At 59.3% G+C, this 13751-nt stretch overlaps 1 protein-coding gene across 5 annotated transcripts in view; it reads right to left on the reverse strand.

Moving 5' to 3' along the window:
• Nucleotides 1–13751, reverse strand: part of SH3PXD2A (SH3 and PX domains 2A) — a 224141-nt gene that overhangs the window by 24276 nt on the left and 186114 nt on the right. For all 5 annotated transcript variants that reach the window (XM_028511893.2, XM_028511891.2, XM_028511892.2 and 2 more), the window contains one exon: nucleotides 2527–2640. In XM_028511893.2, coding sequence (XP_028367694.1) covers nucleotides 2527–2640 — 114 coding nt within the window. The remainder of the gene's footprint in view (nucleotides 1–2526; nucleotides 2641–13751) is intronic.

A 13751-nucleotide genomic window follows, 5' to 3' on the forward strand; every position in this document is an offset into this window, starting at 1 on the left:
GGGAGGGTGCTGGGCTGCCCAGGTCGGGGAAGGCAGGCCGGCAGCTGGAGTCACAGCGACACTGTCGGGAGACACCTCAGCCAAGTGCCGCCAAAGCTGCTGGGAAGTGTTTGCCTTCCTGGAAGGAGGACAGCGGCTGTCTGACCTACTTCTTGTAAGCAGGGGGCCTGGACAAAAGGTGAGTGTGGGCTCAGTCTAGGCCCCACTGCCAGGTTGCTCTGTCACCCTGGACAGGCTGCTGTCCCTCTCTGAGCCTCCGTTTCCTTGTCTGTCATTGGGGTTGACACCACCTGCCCCGGCCAGAAACAAGGCAAGGGACTGGGTGGGCCCTGTGGGATGTAGGTCAGGTCCTGGTGAGACCAGGCTGGGAGGGTCTCTGCTGGCATGAGCTGTTAGGGGAGGTCTGATGGGATTTCTGTCCACAGGGCTCAGGGGACCTACGATGGGATGGCCACAGGGCTGGTGTGGAGGTGGCCGGAGAGGGGACCAAGCTGGGCCATCTCCACCTCAGCCCCGGTGAAGCCCTGGGTCTGCTGACAGGGCCCTGGGCACGGAACCCTTCTGTAAAGCTGGTAAGATGCCCAGACTCGTGGTGGCGGCATTCACAGCTGCCCAAATGTTGCCAGGAGTACTGGCACACAGGTCCCACTAAAAGCATGCAGAACACCCTGTGTTAAGGAGAGTCACCCTGGGTGCATGCACTCCTCCAGTGCAAAACCTGCAACTGGCCGCCTGATTCTCTGTCAAAGTCAAAGCCCTCTACCACCTGCTACTGCTGGCTCTGTGCCAAGCACTGCGCCCCCTTCCAGCCAGGCTGGTGTCTGCGTCCACACACTGCTCTCTCTTTCCTGCCGTGGACCAGCATCCTGTTTCTCCACCATGCACCCAAAACCTCCACTCTGACACTCTTGACACGGTTTTTCCAGGAGGGCTCCGAGGCTACATGCACACCCTCCTAGAGCAGCTTAGAAGCAAAATGCTCCATGGAGAGGTGTGCGGCCCACTGCTGAGGACCATGGGGCAAAGCAGGCCAGCCAGGGCCAAGGTCTCACAAAGACAAGCACGTGGCTAACCCTCTGGAAGCCGCAGGTCCAGCATCAGGAAAGTGGGGATCCCAACAGCACCCTCCTGGGGGAGTGGGGATGGTGTGTAACGGACCGGTCAGACACCTAGGGGTGAATGAGACCTCAGGACACTTGAGGGACTGTTCATTCTGAAAGGTCCCGGGTAGGGGTTGAGGCCTGGTGACTGCAGACGAACTAGAGCAGACCCAGCTCAGGGGCCAAGAGCCTCCACTGCCACAGAAGTGCAATGGAAGCAGAGGGGAGAGGGGGTACAGGCTCCACTCCAGGGCTTAGGAAATAGCCAGGAGGGACTGAGCACCTGGCCTGAACACGAGAGCCCCTCCTGATGGGGCCTGGTCCCCCGGAAACCTGCCATGAGGCGGACGCGCACCGCAGGGGCTGCGGTTCTGGTCGAGGGACTGAAGCAGAGCCTCCCAGGAGCAAGGGTGGGGCTCCCACTGCCTGCCAAGCAGCGGACATTTATTTAGGGGAAGGATGAACAAGGAGCTGGCGCTTGGCAGGCTGCTTACTTTGGCCCACGCGATGGGGAAGAGGGGGCGGGGGGCAGGCCTGGAGGTGGCCTGAGCCCCAGGTGGCAGGCCTCCATCCCTGGCTCTCAGACATGCCCATTTGGACGGTCCCCACTGACCGTTAGGGCAGGCGCGCCTGCTGCCAGGACACGGGAGGTTTGGAAGTCATTAGGAGCCGGCGGCCGGGAACAAGGGGTGCCTCACACTCGCTGGGCTCTGGCAGCCTGCTCTGGGGAATACCTGAGTCCACGGACAGGCTGCCCAGGCCAGTGCTGGCCCGGGGGCAGGCTCCTTGAAATGCAACTAGGAAGACCCAGAAAAGCCACACTGGACCAGAGTCAATCAGAGAGGCTGATGGTGCAGAGGCTGGAGCCACCCCTCGGAGACTGCAGCGCTGAGCAGTGACTCACAGGCCTGCGCCCTTGGCTAGACTAACAGACACCGGAGCAGAGGCCTCCGGGCAGAACGGCACAGGCATGGAAGCTGCGTGCACACAGCCCCTCGGGGGCGGCCTTGCACAGGGAGCACAGGGTGGGGTGGGGCCAGCAAAGGCGGGTCTCTGTGGGGCCCCCCAGAGGAACCCAGGGCTTCGGGAGACTAGCCCTGAGACTCGTCTCTGCCCCAGTGGTGCCAAACTCTGAGATCCGCACCCCTAGGGGATTTCCCCATTAATTTTAGCCCCACATGGGGGCCAGCAGGGGCAGGCCTGGGATAGGAGGGGAGTCAACCCCCTGTGTGGGTCGGACTGAGAGAGAAGGGGCTTAGCAAGTCCAGCCCTCTTCAGGGGTTCTGATGGTTTCGGGGAGAAGAGCGAGAAAGGTGCCTCCAAGAGGAGGGGGACTCATTCCTGGGCCCAGGGTGGGGATCCCAGGGTCAGCCGGCTCCCCGAACCTGCTTCATCACCCATCACCCCGCAGCCCACAGGCCCTCACCTTCCCCAGTCTTGGAGGTGTTGATGTCTGAGTCATCTCGAGTACCATTCTGGGCCTCCAGGTAGGTGGCAGGGACCCAGCCCTGCTCCTCGGAGGTGCTCACGAACCACCAGCCTGCAGAGGGGACGAGAGAGAAGGGAACCATGAGAACCCAGAAGCACGGCAGAGGTGGCGGGGGCCTAGGTGAGGAGGGGCAGGCGCAGCACCCGTCAGCCCAGAAGCCCGTCAGCCCAGAAGCCCAGCAGAGGCCTGGCCCACGTGCAGCCCTGAGGAGCCTGCGCTTGCCTGAGGGGGGAGGGACAGGCCAGCATGCTCCCCGAGAAGAGGGCCTGACGGGCTGCGATGCGTACTTCCACACGTGTTAGATGAAAAGAATTAAAAACGGAAACAACAATACTTCCAATGTACAAAAGTCACCTCGTCGGAAAGACCAAACACAGCCCATTTATGGCCTTTGCGTTAGGACCGCTGGTGGGCCCAGAGTCAGGCACTTTCTCTGCTCCAAAGGCATCCGGGGACACATGCCTCACGGACGCCTCCCTCGGCCACTGTCCCCCTTCCCCATCACGGGTCAGCAGCATTCCCACGTCTGTGCTCCTCGCAGCCGCCCTGAAATGTGTTGACACGTCAATCACGGTAAGTGGGCACTGCACCCTGGAGTGACCCTTGACGGTCACGGCCGAATGATAAGGGCTTGTTCATTCTCTCCTTTCATTCATTGGTTCGTTCATTCCTCATTCAAACGAACGCTGACTGAGCAAAGCAGTCTGAGCACCCAGGTCTTACAAGTCTGCTAAATACCTTCATCCCTTCCTAGTGGGTACTCTTCGCAGGGTCCTGTCTTCACCCCCACCCCATTCTGATGCTTCTCTGTCCCCAGAGCAACCTGGCACCAGTTCTTTCCTGCCCACGACAGAGCTCGCCGACCCAAACCTGCACCGTTCCTTGTCAAGAGACCCGGGGCTTCACCTGGGCACCAAGGAGGGGCACCCAGGGGGGCGCTTCCCAGGCACTCCCAGCTGGGCTTAGCCCTGGGAGCTGCGGGTGGCTGGCCAAGGGCTGCAGGGGGGCACCAGTGGGGAGGGACAGAGGAAAACACTGCCCAGGGCTCAGAACCCAGGGTCATCTCCCAGGTCTTCAGCTGGAACCTCACTGCCCTGAGTGACAAGCCTGGGAGAGCAAACAGCCTGCAATCTAGTCCTGAGTGCCCCCAGCACCCACCCTTTCTGGGGATTCAACTGTTTGCAGCTCTGCAAAGCCCTTGAGACACGGGGCATCTGCACGACGCATGACGATGGATACATGCCATTGTATGTCGGTCCACACCCACGGAAAGTGCAGCCCAAGCGACCCTGGAGGTGAACCTGACCTGGGTGGTCAGGGTATGCAAACCCACGTTCATCAGTAGTAACAATGCACCACACTGATGGGAATATGGATGCTGGGGGGTCTGTGCATGTGTGAGGACATGCAGCTCTCCACCTTATGCTCCATTTTGCTGTGAACCCAAAACTGCTCTAAAACGCCAAAGTAAAAAAAGAAAAAGAAAAAACCCCCTAGATGAGGGGTCTGGACTCCGGAGGCCCAGGCCTATTTGGCACAGGGCCTTGGCTGCGTCACCACCCTCTGGAACCTGAGGTAGGTGTCTCCCTCCCCTCTCTGCCAGATTCAGGTCAATTCCTTTGTCTTCCCCCGCCCCCTCCAGTGGGGTGTGTGGGGGCCACCTTCATTATACCCACCACCACTTGTACATTCTGGGCCTACCAGTCATGGAGCCATGGAGAGGGCTGCCTAGATCGGTCGGGCCATACTCCCCGAGGCCCAGGCCACCACAGTGTGGCCACGGCTCGGACAATTTCCAAGAAGCCAAAAGGCATGGACTTTGCAGGGGTCTCTGCCTGGTATGTCCTTCCCCTTCTCTCAGCCTGTGGGGGAGCACTTTCAGGAACCCCCCCAGTTTCTGCCAAGAAGCATCAGCCTGAGGCCCAGGTGTTCTGCAGAGCCCATGCGGAGGTCCCAGGATGGCGGAGACTTGCTGGGGGGCTGAATGGTGGCTGAGGTGCCCAATGGGCAGGGTGGCGTGATGCTGTGCTCCTTGCACTGCCCGGGTGCCCCACGGATGTGCCAGGGCTGTCTCTGGGTTCTTCCCACCTCAAAATCTTTGCTGCACCAGAAACTTCTGGGGAGCCTGGGAGCCTGCATTATCAGCGGACTGTGAGCATCTCCCCACCCAGGGCAGCAACTTAGGATCCCACTGCACGCCCAAGACTTGGGGCTGAGACCCTCATCATCCTCAAGGCCTGGTGGTCCCCGCCAACTTTGCCTGACAACACTGGCCTGGGCTCCTTCCACTCCAGCCTTAAAATGTGCAGAACGGTGCCGTGTGGCCTTAAGCCTCCGGTCACTTGCTGCTGGCTTGGCTGTGGGCACCTTCACTGAGCCAAGATGGACAGGCTCAAACACTGTCCAGGTGGGCACGGGCACACACGCGCAAAAGTGTCCGCCCCAGCTCCAGGCAGACCTCCCAGGCGCTTTGGCACGTGTCTCACAGTCGGGCCTCTGGGGGAGGCCGCCCCGGGGCTGCACCCACCTAGGGCTGCTGACAGGCCCGTGCCAGATGCCAGCAGCTCAGACGTCAGTTGCTGCAACCAGGGCTCCTGACCAAAGCCACTGCTGCTCCAGTGAGGAACAACTCGAGCCTGAGCCCCGGGGCGTGGCCCGGCTGGCCAGAGAACTCAGGCGTTAGCCAGCCCCGTGGGCCTGCCAGGCTCACCTCCAGTGCACGCGAGCGGGGTGCTCTTTCCTGCGGAGGCTGAGAGTGTGTGGGCATGTGTGTGTGTGGGGGGGAGTGTGGGCCTGGCTATGTATTCCTGAGGACATGGGAGGCAGCTTATGCCCGTGTACATATCCACACACGCCTGGAACAGAGGTGTATCTGCATTTATCATACGTGACGGTGATGGCCAGACACTGAGAAGAGCGCTCGGGGACCAGCACTGATTTTACATGCAACACTGTATTTAATCTTCAGGAATCTTGTGGACTAAGTGTTACTGTCGCCATCATCCCCATTTTACAGATGAGGACACTAAGGTGGAGATAAATGACAATTAGGAAGAGGCAGCGCCGGACTTTCAACCCAAGCAGTCCGGCTGCAGGGCCCAGAGTCTTAACCAGCACAGAAGTGGACAAGGTACGTATCTGCTGTGCACACGAGGGTAAGGTGGTTCGTTCCTTGAGAATGCATGTCCTGGAATGTTGGTACTTTATGTGTGTGCCCGTCTGTGAGTGGGCACGTGCTGTGTGTGTGTGCCGTGAGCAGAGAGATGCGGGGCTGTGTGAACCTGAGTGTGCGCATGTGTGTGGAGGGGGGAGGGCCCTCTGGGGGTAGAGGGGGAAAGTTAGGAATCTGCGGGGAGAACAATTCAAATTCAGGCCCTGGCTCGCTACTTCCTAGCTGTGTGATTATGGACAAATTACTAAACTTCTCTGAGCCTCAGTCTCCCCTGTCTGGTAAGGGAGTAATTAAAGAAGCCGGCCGTGTGCAAGTGAATAAAGAAGATACAGTAGCTCAGCTTGGGGCCGAGCACAGAGTGGGAGCTCAGAAACCTTGCACTACTGTCGGCGTGGTGGCGGCTGGTATTCTCCTGGACTAAGAGTCAGCACCCATGGGTGGCCAGCTGGTGTCTGTGCCTGAGGCCGGTGTCAGGAGTCCTCAGTGCGGCTTGGTGGGCTGGCCTGGGTGTGTGCATGTCCCTGTAGTCCCTCTAACCTCTGGCATGTGGGGCTGCCTCCAGGGGCTCCAGGAGCATAGAAGTCACTGCTTTTGCAGCACGGCTTGCTCTTTCCTCAGCTGATATGTGACAGCAAAGCATGCTGGGAAGTGGGGCCCAAGGGGAGACGTCTTGGGATTTGCCTCCTTGCCCAAGGTGTCTCAGAGCCATCCTCAGCCTGGCTCCTGTCCTGCTCAGACAGCTCCCCCAGGCAGGGGTCCTGCAGCCCCCCTCTCCTGTCCCAACCTCCTACAGCAACCTCCTCCCTTCTGACATGACCTCCGCCAAATCCAACAGGGTCCAGACAGTCAGCCCCACAATGCACAGCTGCTTTTGCACCCTCTGGGAACTAGCCCTGTGGAGACGGTAAGGACCATCCACCATGCCTGTTCTTGCTCTAGGGCAGAACTGAGCTTGCGGACAGCAGCCTGGCAGATGAGGAGACCGAGGAGGCCCAGAGCCTCAGTTCTGGAACCAGAGCCCTGAGTCCGAACCCCATCCATGCCACTTCCGTGCTCTGTGGCCCCTGGAAAGTGACTGAACCTTTCTGAGCCTTGGTGTTGGTTTGTTTGTTTGTCTTTTAATCCATAAGATGGGGAGACCACTTTCCACGCTGCAGGCTGGTGTGAGCACTGGGTGAGATAAAGAACAGCCAGCGCATGCGGTCTGACAGGCAGCAGACACCCACTGCAGGAAAGCTGTGTGCTTTGCCGCATGAAGGACTGAAGTCCCAGGGTGCGGGGGGCCAGGTGGGGCCAAGAGGATGATCGGACCAGGTGGGTCTTGTGGGTGCGCAGAGCCCAGCCTGAGCCGCCTCTTTCACTTTTCACGTCCCCAGGATGACGGGCCCAGATGCCAAGCTGGCCTCTGCTAGCCTTCCTCTCCCGGCCGGCCGGTCTCTGTTCTGGGGAAGGCAGTACGGCGAGGTTTACTGCAGGAGTTAGCTATGCGCTGAGCAGGGGCCGCCCCTGTGCCCAGGGAGGGGTGGCTGCTTCCCGACGGGCGGCCAGACCTGGCTGGCCTTTTCCTGAGAAAAGGCCACCCTTGTTTTTAGGTGGAAGGGGAGCATGTTCTTTTCTGGGGGAAGGGGTTTGGTAGAGTAGGATGGTGGGGAAGCCTCAAGGGGCTGAGCTTGCTGGGAGATCCCCCAGCACAGCCCTGCACCCTGGCCTGGCAGCCACGCTCCGGCAGGTCTTCCCACCTGGGCTGCCTGTATGCTGAGATGCCCCGCCCCCCAGACGGGGCAGGAGAGGGGCTACCTTGTCTATCCCTTTGACCAGGAAACAGTGGTAAGGGAACCCTGAGAGAGGGGCTTATGTCGCTGGACGTGCAGGAGAAACCTTCACTGTGGGGTCTGGGCCTGGTTTTGGGGGTTAAGTCCCAGCTCGGGGAAGTCCTCAGGGAGAATCCCATACCAGCCAGCCCGCTGAAAGCTGCCTCGTTCTGGCCTCTCCTCCTGTGAGAGCCGTGTCTCTCCAGTGCCGGAAGGAGGATGTCATTCAGCCAGGCTGGCTGACGGGCCATGGCCCAGCCCTTTCCAGGAGGCAGAGGCCCAGAGAGAGCAGCAGCGTCACCTGCCACAGCAGCCAGCTCTGCTTGCTGGGCCTCCAGAAGAACCCACTTCACAATGGCCCGGGGGCCAAGGGAAGAGAAGGCAACGCTGGGGTGGCCTGGCCAGCACCCCCACCCCAGGCAGGGAAGAGAGACCCCCCCCCGGCCCCAAGAGGAAAAAGCTCAGGCCCGGAAGCCAGACCTCTCTGTCCAGGTTGAGCATAATCTCCGTTTGTTTGGCCAATGTCAAAGCCCTCTCAGACTGACTCTAATTAGGGCTTCCGAGTTAGGGCTTCCCAGTGTAGACACAGGTGGAAGGATGGGAAGGGTAGAAACCGAGAGGGAGAGACAGAGAGGAGAGAGAAGAGGAAGGAAAAAGAGGTTGCATGACCTGGGTGACGGGTGACGGGCTGGGGGCCTTAGTCTCTCCAGGAGGGGGCTGAGCCTGGCCGAGGGTGGCAGGAAGTAATGGGCACTCCCAGGCCATTGCTGTCCCCAGGCTGATCAGGCCACAATGGCCTCCTTAATGACAGAGGATAATAAGCTCATTAGGGCCGGAGGAGACCAGATGTACACAATTACGACGTGAATCAAGTCTTCTGAGGTCACAGCCCAGCCTAGGACAAAGAAACTGGTGGGGGCAGAGGACCCTGCCCCCCATCCCTTCTAAATCCCACCCCCCACTTTGTCCTTTGAGGTGCTGTCCTCCATGAAGCTTTCCCCAACTTCCCACACCCTCCTGGCCCTGCTCACCCCAGGATTCAGCCCACAGGCGCTTCCTTAGCCCCTCCTCCAAAGAGAGACCTCAGTTCTATCCTGGCTTCAGCTTATGCTAGCTGGGTGACCCGGCACAGTCATTGGCCCTCCTCGAGCCTCTGTCATACCTGTCATATGAGGACAGGTTGATCTGCCTACAGTCGCCTGGCAATCAGGGACTATGGTGTTCTCAATAACCAAATACTCACTGAGCCCGTGGTACATGCCAGGAAAGGGGACACTACAGAAGACACACAGTCGGGACTCGGGCACCCCGTCCCCAGTGCCCTGCAGGCACACAGGAAGGGTGCAGGCACAGCCTGTGCACTGGTGCTGAGGCCAGCAGCGGGGAGCTGGCTTCCACCCACAGCCCCCGGCGCCGACCCAGAGAGTATCGAGCAGGATGAGAGCTGGAGTCTGGAGTTTGGGAGAACTCAGCAGCCTTCAGGTGATTTCCCAGCCTCGCCTTTTCTTTCCCTCCAGGCCCTCCTCCACGTCCTCCGTGGAGTGCTATTGTGCGCCCAGGCCTCTGAGGAGGGCTTGGCATCCAGTGGCGGAGGGCCCCGGGGCGGGGGCTGGGGGGGAGTGATGGAGCTGGGGCAAGGAGAGGCACAGTCCCAGGCCTCCCACACCTGCCTCCCTGCATGAGGTTTGCCTTGCCTTGGCTCAGGCTTTGGCCCCTTGGGAGGCGATAGGTCCAGCCATTCCCATGTTCTTTCCTCGGAGCGGTCTGGAGGGGAGGATGGGGTGAGAATCTGTGAGCACTGTAGGGCAGAGGAGGGGAGATGCGGAGAGGAAGGGGGCTGAAGGGGGCCTGGCCAGGTACATGTCACCAGTGCTGCTCACCTGGCCCACAGCTGGGCCCTAAGGGACTGCTTCTGCCCAGGACCCAGCCTGACCCTGTTCCCGTGACCTTAGGGCAGATCCCAGGCTTCCACCTGAGAGGGCTCAGAGACACCGGAACTGCGGGCGGCCCGTGGCACGCTGTGCCTTTAAGAGCAATGAAAGGCGGCCCACCCTGGGCCAGGCCTCCCCTGGTCAGGAGGCTCTGTCACCATGCTTCTTGCCAAGACACACTCCCGCTTACAGCATGTGGCCTCCGCGGTCCAAAGCAAACAGGAGTGGGTGAGAGGCTCCCCGGTCGCTCCTGATACACCCCCCAGTCCCCGACCTTCCTGCCTGACCCGCTCTTCTGGTCCTACCTCTGGCACCTGCCTTCCTCCCTGTCACTCACGGCCTCCCCTTCCCCCAGATGGGGCTCTCAGGCCACCAGGGCCCCAGAACCTCCCCGGGGCGCCTGAGGCCTGGATTCCAAGACCATTAGCACAGGCTGCTACGTCACAGTTTGGAAGGCTCTGTAGAATCCGTGGCAAGAAGACAGCAGGAACTGGGCTGCTGCCACCCCTCCCCCTCCCCCGCTGCGGCCTGCCCACTGCCCTGGACAGGCCCAGAAGCCCAGTGCTGGGCCTGAGCAGGCCGAGGCCATGGGTGAGGCACCCAGGAGAAGGGGCACGTGATAAAACAGCAGGTTGAAGAGAATTATGGTTTTAAGCAAGGACTCTAGAGCCAGGGTGCCTGGGTTTAACTCCCAAGCTCTGCTACTGACTAGATGCATGAATTACGGCAACAGCCTTAATTTCCTCACCTATTAAATGGACCTAGAGTAGCAACTACCTCACAGAGCGTTATGTGGGTAGATGAGTTAATCCAGGAAAAGCGTTCATAATAGTGCCTGGCCCCTAGCAAGGAGCACCAAAGGGCTGTTATTAAAGTGTGAGTGTGCACCACAGTTACTTTAGAGAAGGAGCTAACACCTCGGTGCCACTCAGTGACTAGTTCCAGGGCCGGACAAGTAGGCCTTAGGTGCCTGGAGTCCCAGGGAGACAGAGCCTCTTGGTGCCCCTGTCATCCAGCTGTGACCTTGGAAGGTCTCCAGTGCAAACTGTGGGTCTGGTTCTGTGCCCACCACAGGTGGGCATCGGGGGCAGGATGCAGTTGAGAGTACAAGATGGCACGTTGGGAAGCGCAGGGTACGCTGACCCCAACAGTTGCAGACACAGCGGTTGTTGACACGATGTTTGCTGAGGGAACTCCCGGAGTGGAAGGTGAGACTGAGTGGTCAGGACGGGGAAGAATTCTCAGAGGAGAGGGGACCCGCACCAAACCTCAGCTCAAACCTGGGGGGAGGGGGAGGGAGGGGAGAGGGGAGGGCCAGGACAGGTAGGGCAGTGGACATGCACGTGGCTCATCCCAGTAGTGCTCACGATGCTTCAAGGCGGGGACATTTCCAGATGAAGGCGAGGGGGGCACTCACCTTCAACGCCGCTATCCTCCACCCACCCCAGTAGAGAGCAGAGCACAGGGGCGTGGCCCGTGGCCACAGACTCCTTAACAGAAGGTGGCTCAGGAGGGAGAGAAGATGTGAAATGTATTTTCAAACTCGACTGTAAAAGGTGCAAACGGTGGGTGAGACGCGGCTGCCCGGGACGAGGTGTGGGAAGACGGACGGGGTTGATGAGGGCAGATGATGCGGCTCGTGGAAGGAGAACAGAGACCAGGAGGGGTGAGCCCCTGAGAAGCACAACAGGAAGGTCAAAGTCCTGTAAAGCGGACCCCTGAAGAGATGCCCAGGGTAACAAAAGGGCATTTCCCCTGGTGTTCCAGGCAAAAGGAAGAGGCCAGTCGACAGATACCTCCAGGGCTGTGCTGTGAGGCCGACTCCAGGGGAAGGGGTCTGCTGGACTCCCACCCGGGGCTGGAGGGTCGCTCTCAGAAGGGGGTGGTCAGGCTGGAACGTGCCTGCCAGGAGGGCGGTGGTGAATGGACCCAGGGCAGAGGCAGAGGGAGCATCGATGGGCCCCTCACAGGCTCTCATCGGCCGGCAGACTGTGTGAAAGGCCTGCTGGGCAGGAGGCATGGACAGGAGCAAGGCCAGAGGTCACAGAATGGGCAGAGGCTCCAGCTTTCGAAGAAGGTGCATTCCAGAGTAGAGACCAGCAACCTCAATGCTGGTCCTGTTCACATGACACATGGGCTCCCTAGGGAAGGTGGGAGAGCCTGGAAGGCGGTCAGTCAGCCCGGCCTCGCGGGACAGAACGACTCTACAGGAAGGAAGGGGCCAGGCCACAGTGGGTGCTGATCAGGAGCACTCACTGGCAGTCTGGGCTGTGCCCACGGCTGACCACACCCACAGAGGGAGGGACAATTCACTGGTTATAACCTAGAGCAGGGGTTCTGCCCGGAACTGGCCTGGTGGGCGTTCTAATCAGTCCCAGGAGCAGGACAGCAGTGTTGTGGGGTGATGCCATCTCATTTAGCAAAAGTGGTGCCAGGATCAGGGGCCAAAAGAGAAGGTCTGAACAGATGGTAACGACAGGTCAGATCCAACCACAAAAAGCAGTGAATGGGGAGACGACAGGACGTGGCTCAGCACAGAGACCTTGTGACTTACTGCCCAAACTTTCTGGAATAAACGGGGGTTGCTGAAATACCAGGTACCACCTGGGCGTGTCCTGGGCCATCGGGTGGTATGGATCACCCGACCTGGCAGCAAGGAGGAGACGGTTCAGTTTGGGGGACTGGAAGTCCAGTAAGTTGTCCCCAAGTCTGTGAAGTTTAGGCTGCTTCAGGAAACGCCTGCACTGGGCGACTCACCCAAGGTGCCTGGCTAAGAAGGGGCAGCCCAGGTCCGAGCCCAGGTCCGTCTCCCGGAACCACACCCACACAGCGTCCCTGAACAACGACTCCAGCTGCCTGTGCCTCTGCCGAGAGAGACCAACACCGCCTGCTCATTCTGTTAGGTCCCCCAATTTCCGCCTGACAGAGGAGTCAGGGAGCCAGTTCCTTCATGCGCTTCTCCTCCGCCCTGAAGCAGACCCGATTCCCCCCACTCTCCCACCCCTCTGAGGGCAGGGGGCTGGGCTGGCAGGTGGTTTCGGGCCCTGTCTCCAGGCTGCCTCTCCCTCACCCTCTCTGAGCCAGCGACACAGGGCGAGGCAGTGGCACCCGGGCTGACAGTGTTCTGGCACAGTTTGCTCCCCAAGAGCTTTGCCAGGAGAGAGTGACTTGGGATCAACATTTCTCAAACCTCAGCTATTTCCACACCATGGACGACTTTTGCCATATCCTTCAACTATGCACGCTGTGGTTCACATAGTAAATACATATTTAAAGCAATCCACTTATTTTCTTAACTTCAAGAAAATAATTTGTTTAGGAAACTCCAGATTGCCACCATGAACAAACAGCCAGGACCACTGGCCCCAACCATAAAATTGTAGAGGACGAAGCGATGGAGTCGATCTGGGCTGGGCAACGGAAGAGCCGTGCCTGCGGGTGGCTCCCTCTTGGCTGCCAAGGGGGGTTCACTAGGAGGGGTCAGAGATAGCTGCCCATCACACGCACACATCAGGAGGCTCGGAAGAGAGCGGTAACAGGACGAGCTTTGTTTACTGAGTGTTGCACAGGCTACATTTTTAGGAAGCTGGCCTTGGGCTAGAGTAATACCTGGCCATTCAGAGTGGTCAAAGAAAGTGGCTGAAGTGTCCTCGTCAGTGAGACGACAACACTGAACAGCACACGCTCACTGGGCTGTGACGAGAAGCCCGAGAGGGAAGCACCCAGCATCGCGTCTGGTGCCTCACGTGTCCAGCCTGGCGAGGAGAGCGGAGGGGGCCCTCCGTGGCTGTGGCCAGTCATTTGAAATGCACATGGTCAACCTTTCTCTTTTAACTAGCTTACTCCATCCATCCAGTGCCTAATAAGTAGACGTGTATGGGTTTGCTATGTTTTTTCCTGTTTCTTTCTTTGCTAAAAACAGAGACTTCTTGGCCCCGGAATCAAGTTGGTTGCAACAGAAAGCCTTAGGCTGACAACCGTCCCCTCCCATACAGCTGAGTTCAGCCCCTCTTCAGTTGGGGCAAAAATAAAACGGGGGCAATTTCAACTTTAAAGACCATCTCCATAAACAAAACAAACCCACCCCACAATTTGTCCAGGGCATTCCTCCCTCCAAACCCTCCTTACTCAATTCCTGGGGAATTTTAAATAGAGGCCTTGCAAAACCCGGCACCACCTGACGTCAGCGGCCCTGTGACAACGTGGATTCTTCCAGGCAGTGTGGGGAGCAGCCACCACGGCTGCCGA

The sequence above is a fragment of the Phyllostomus discolor genome, chromosome 5, assembly GCF_004126475.2.
Source record: "Phyllostomus discolor isolate MPI-MPIP mPhyDis1 chromosome 5, mPhyDis1.pri.v3, whole genome shotgun sequence".
Classification (NCBI taxonomy): Eukaryota; Metazoa; Chordata; class Mammalia; order Chiroptera; family Phyllostomidae; genus Phyllostomus; species Phyllostomus discolor.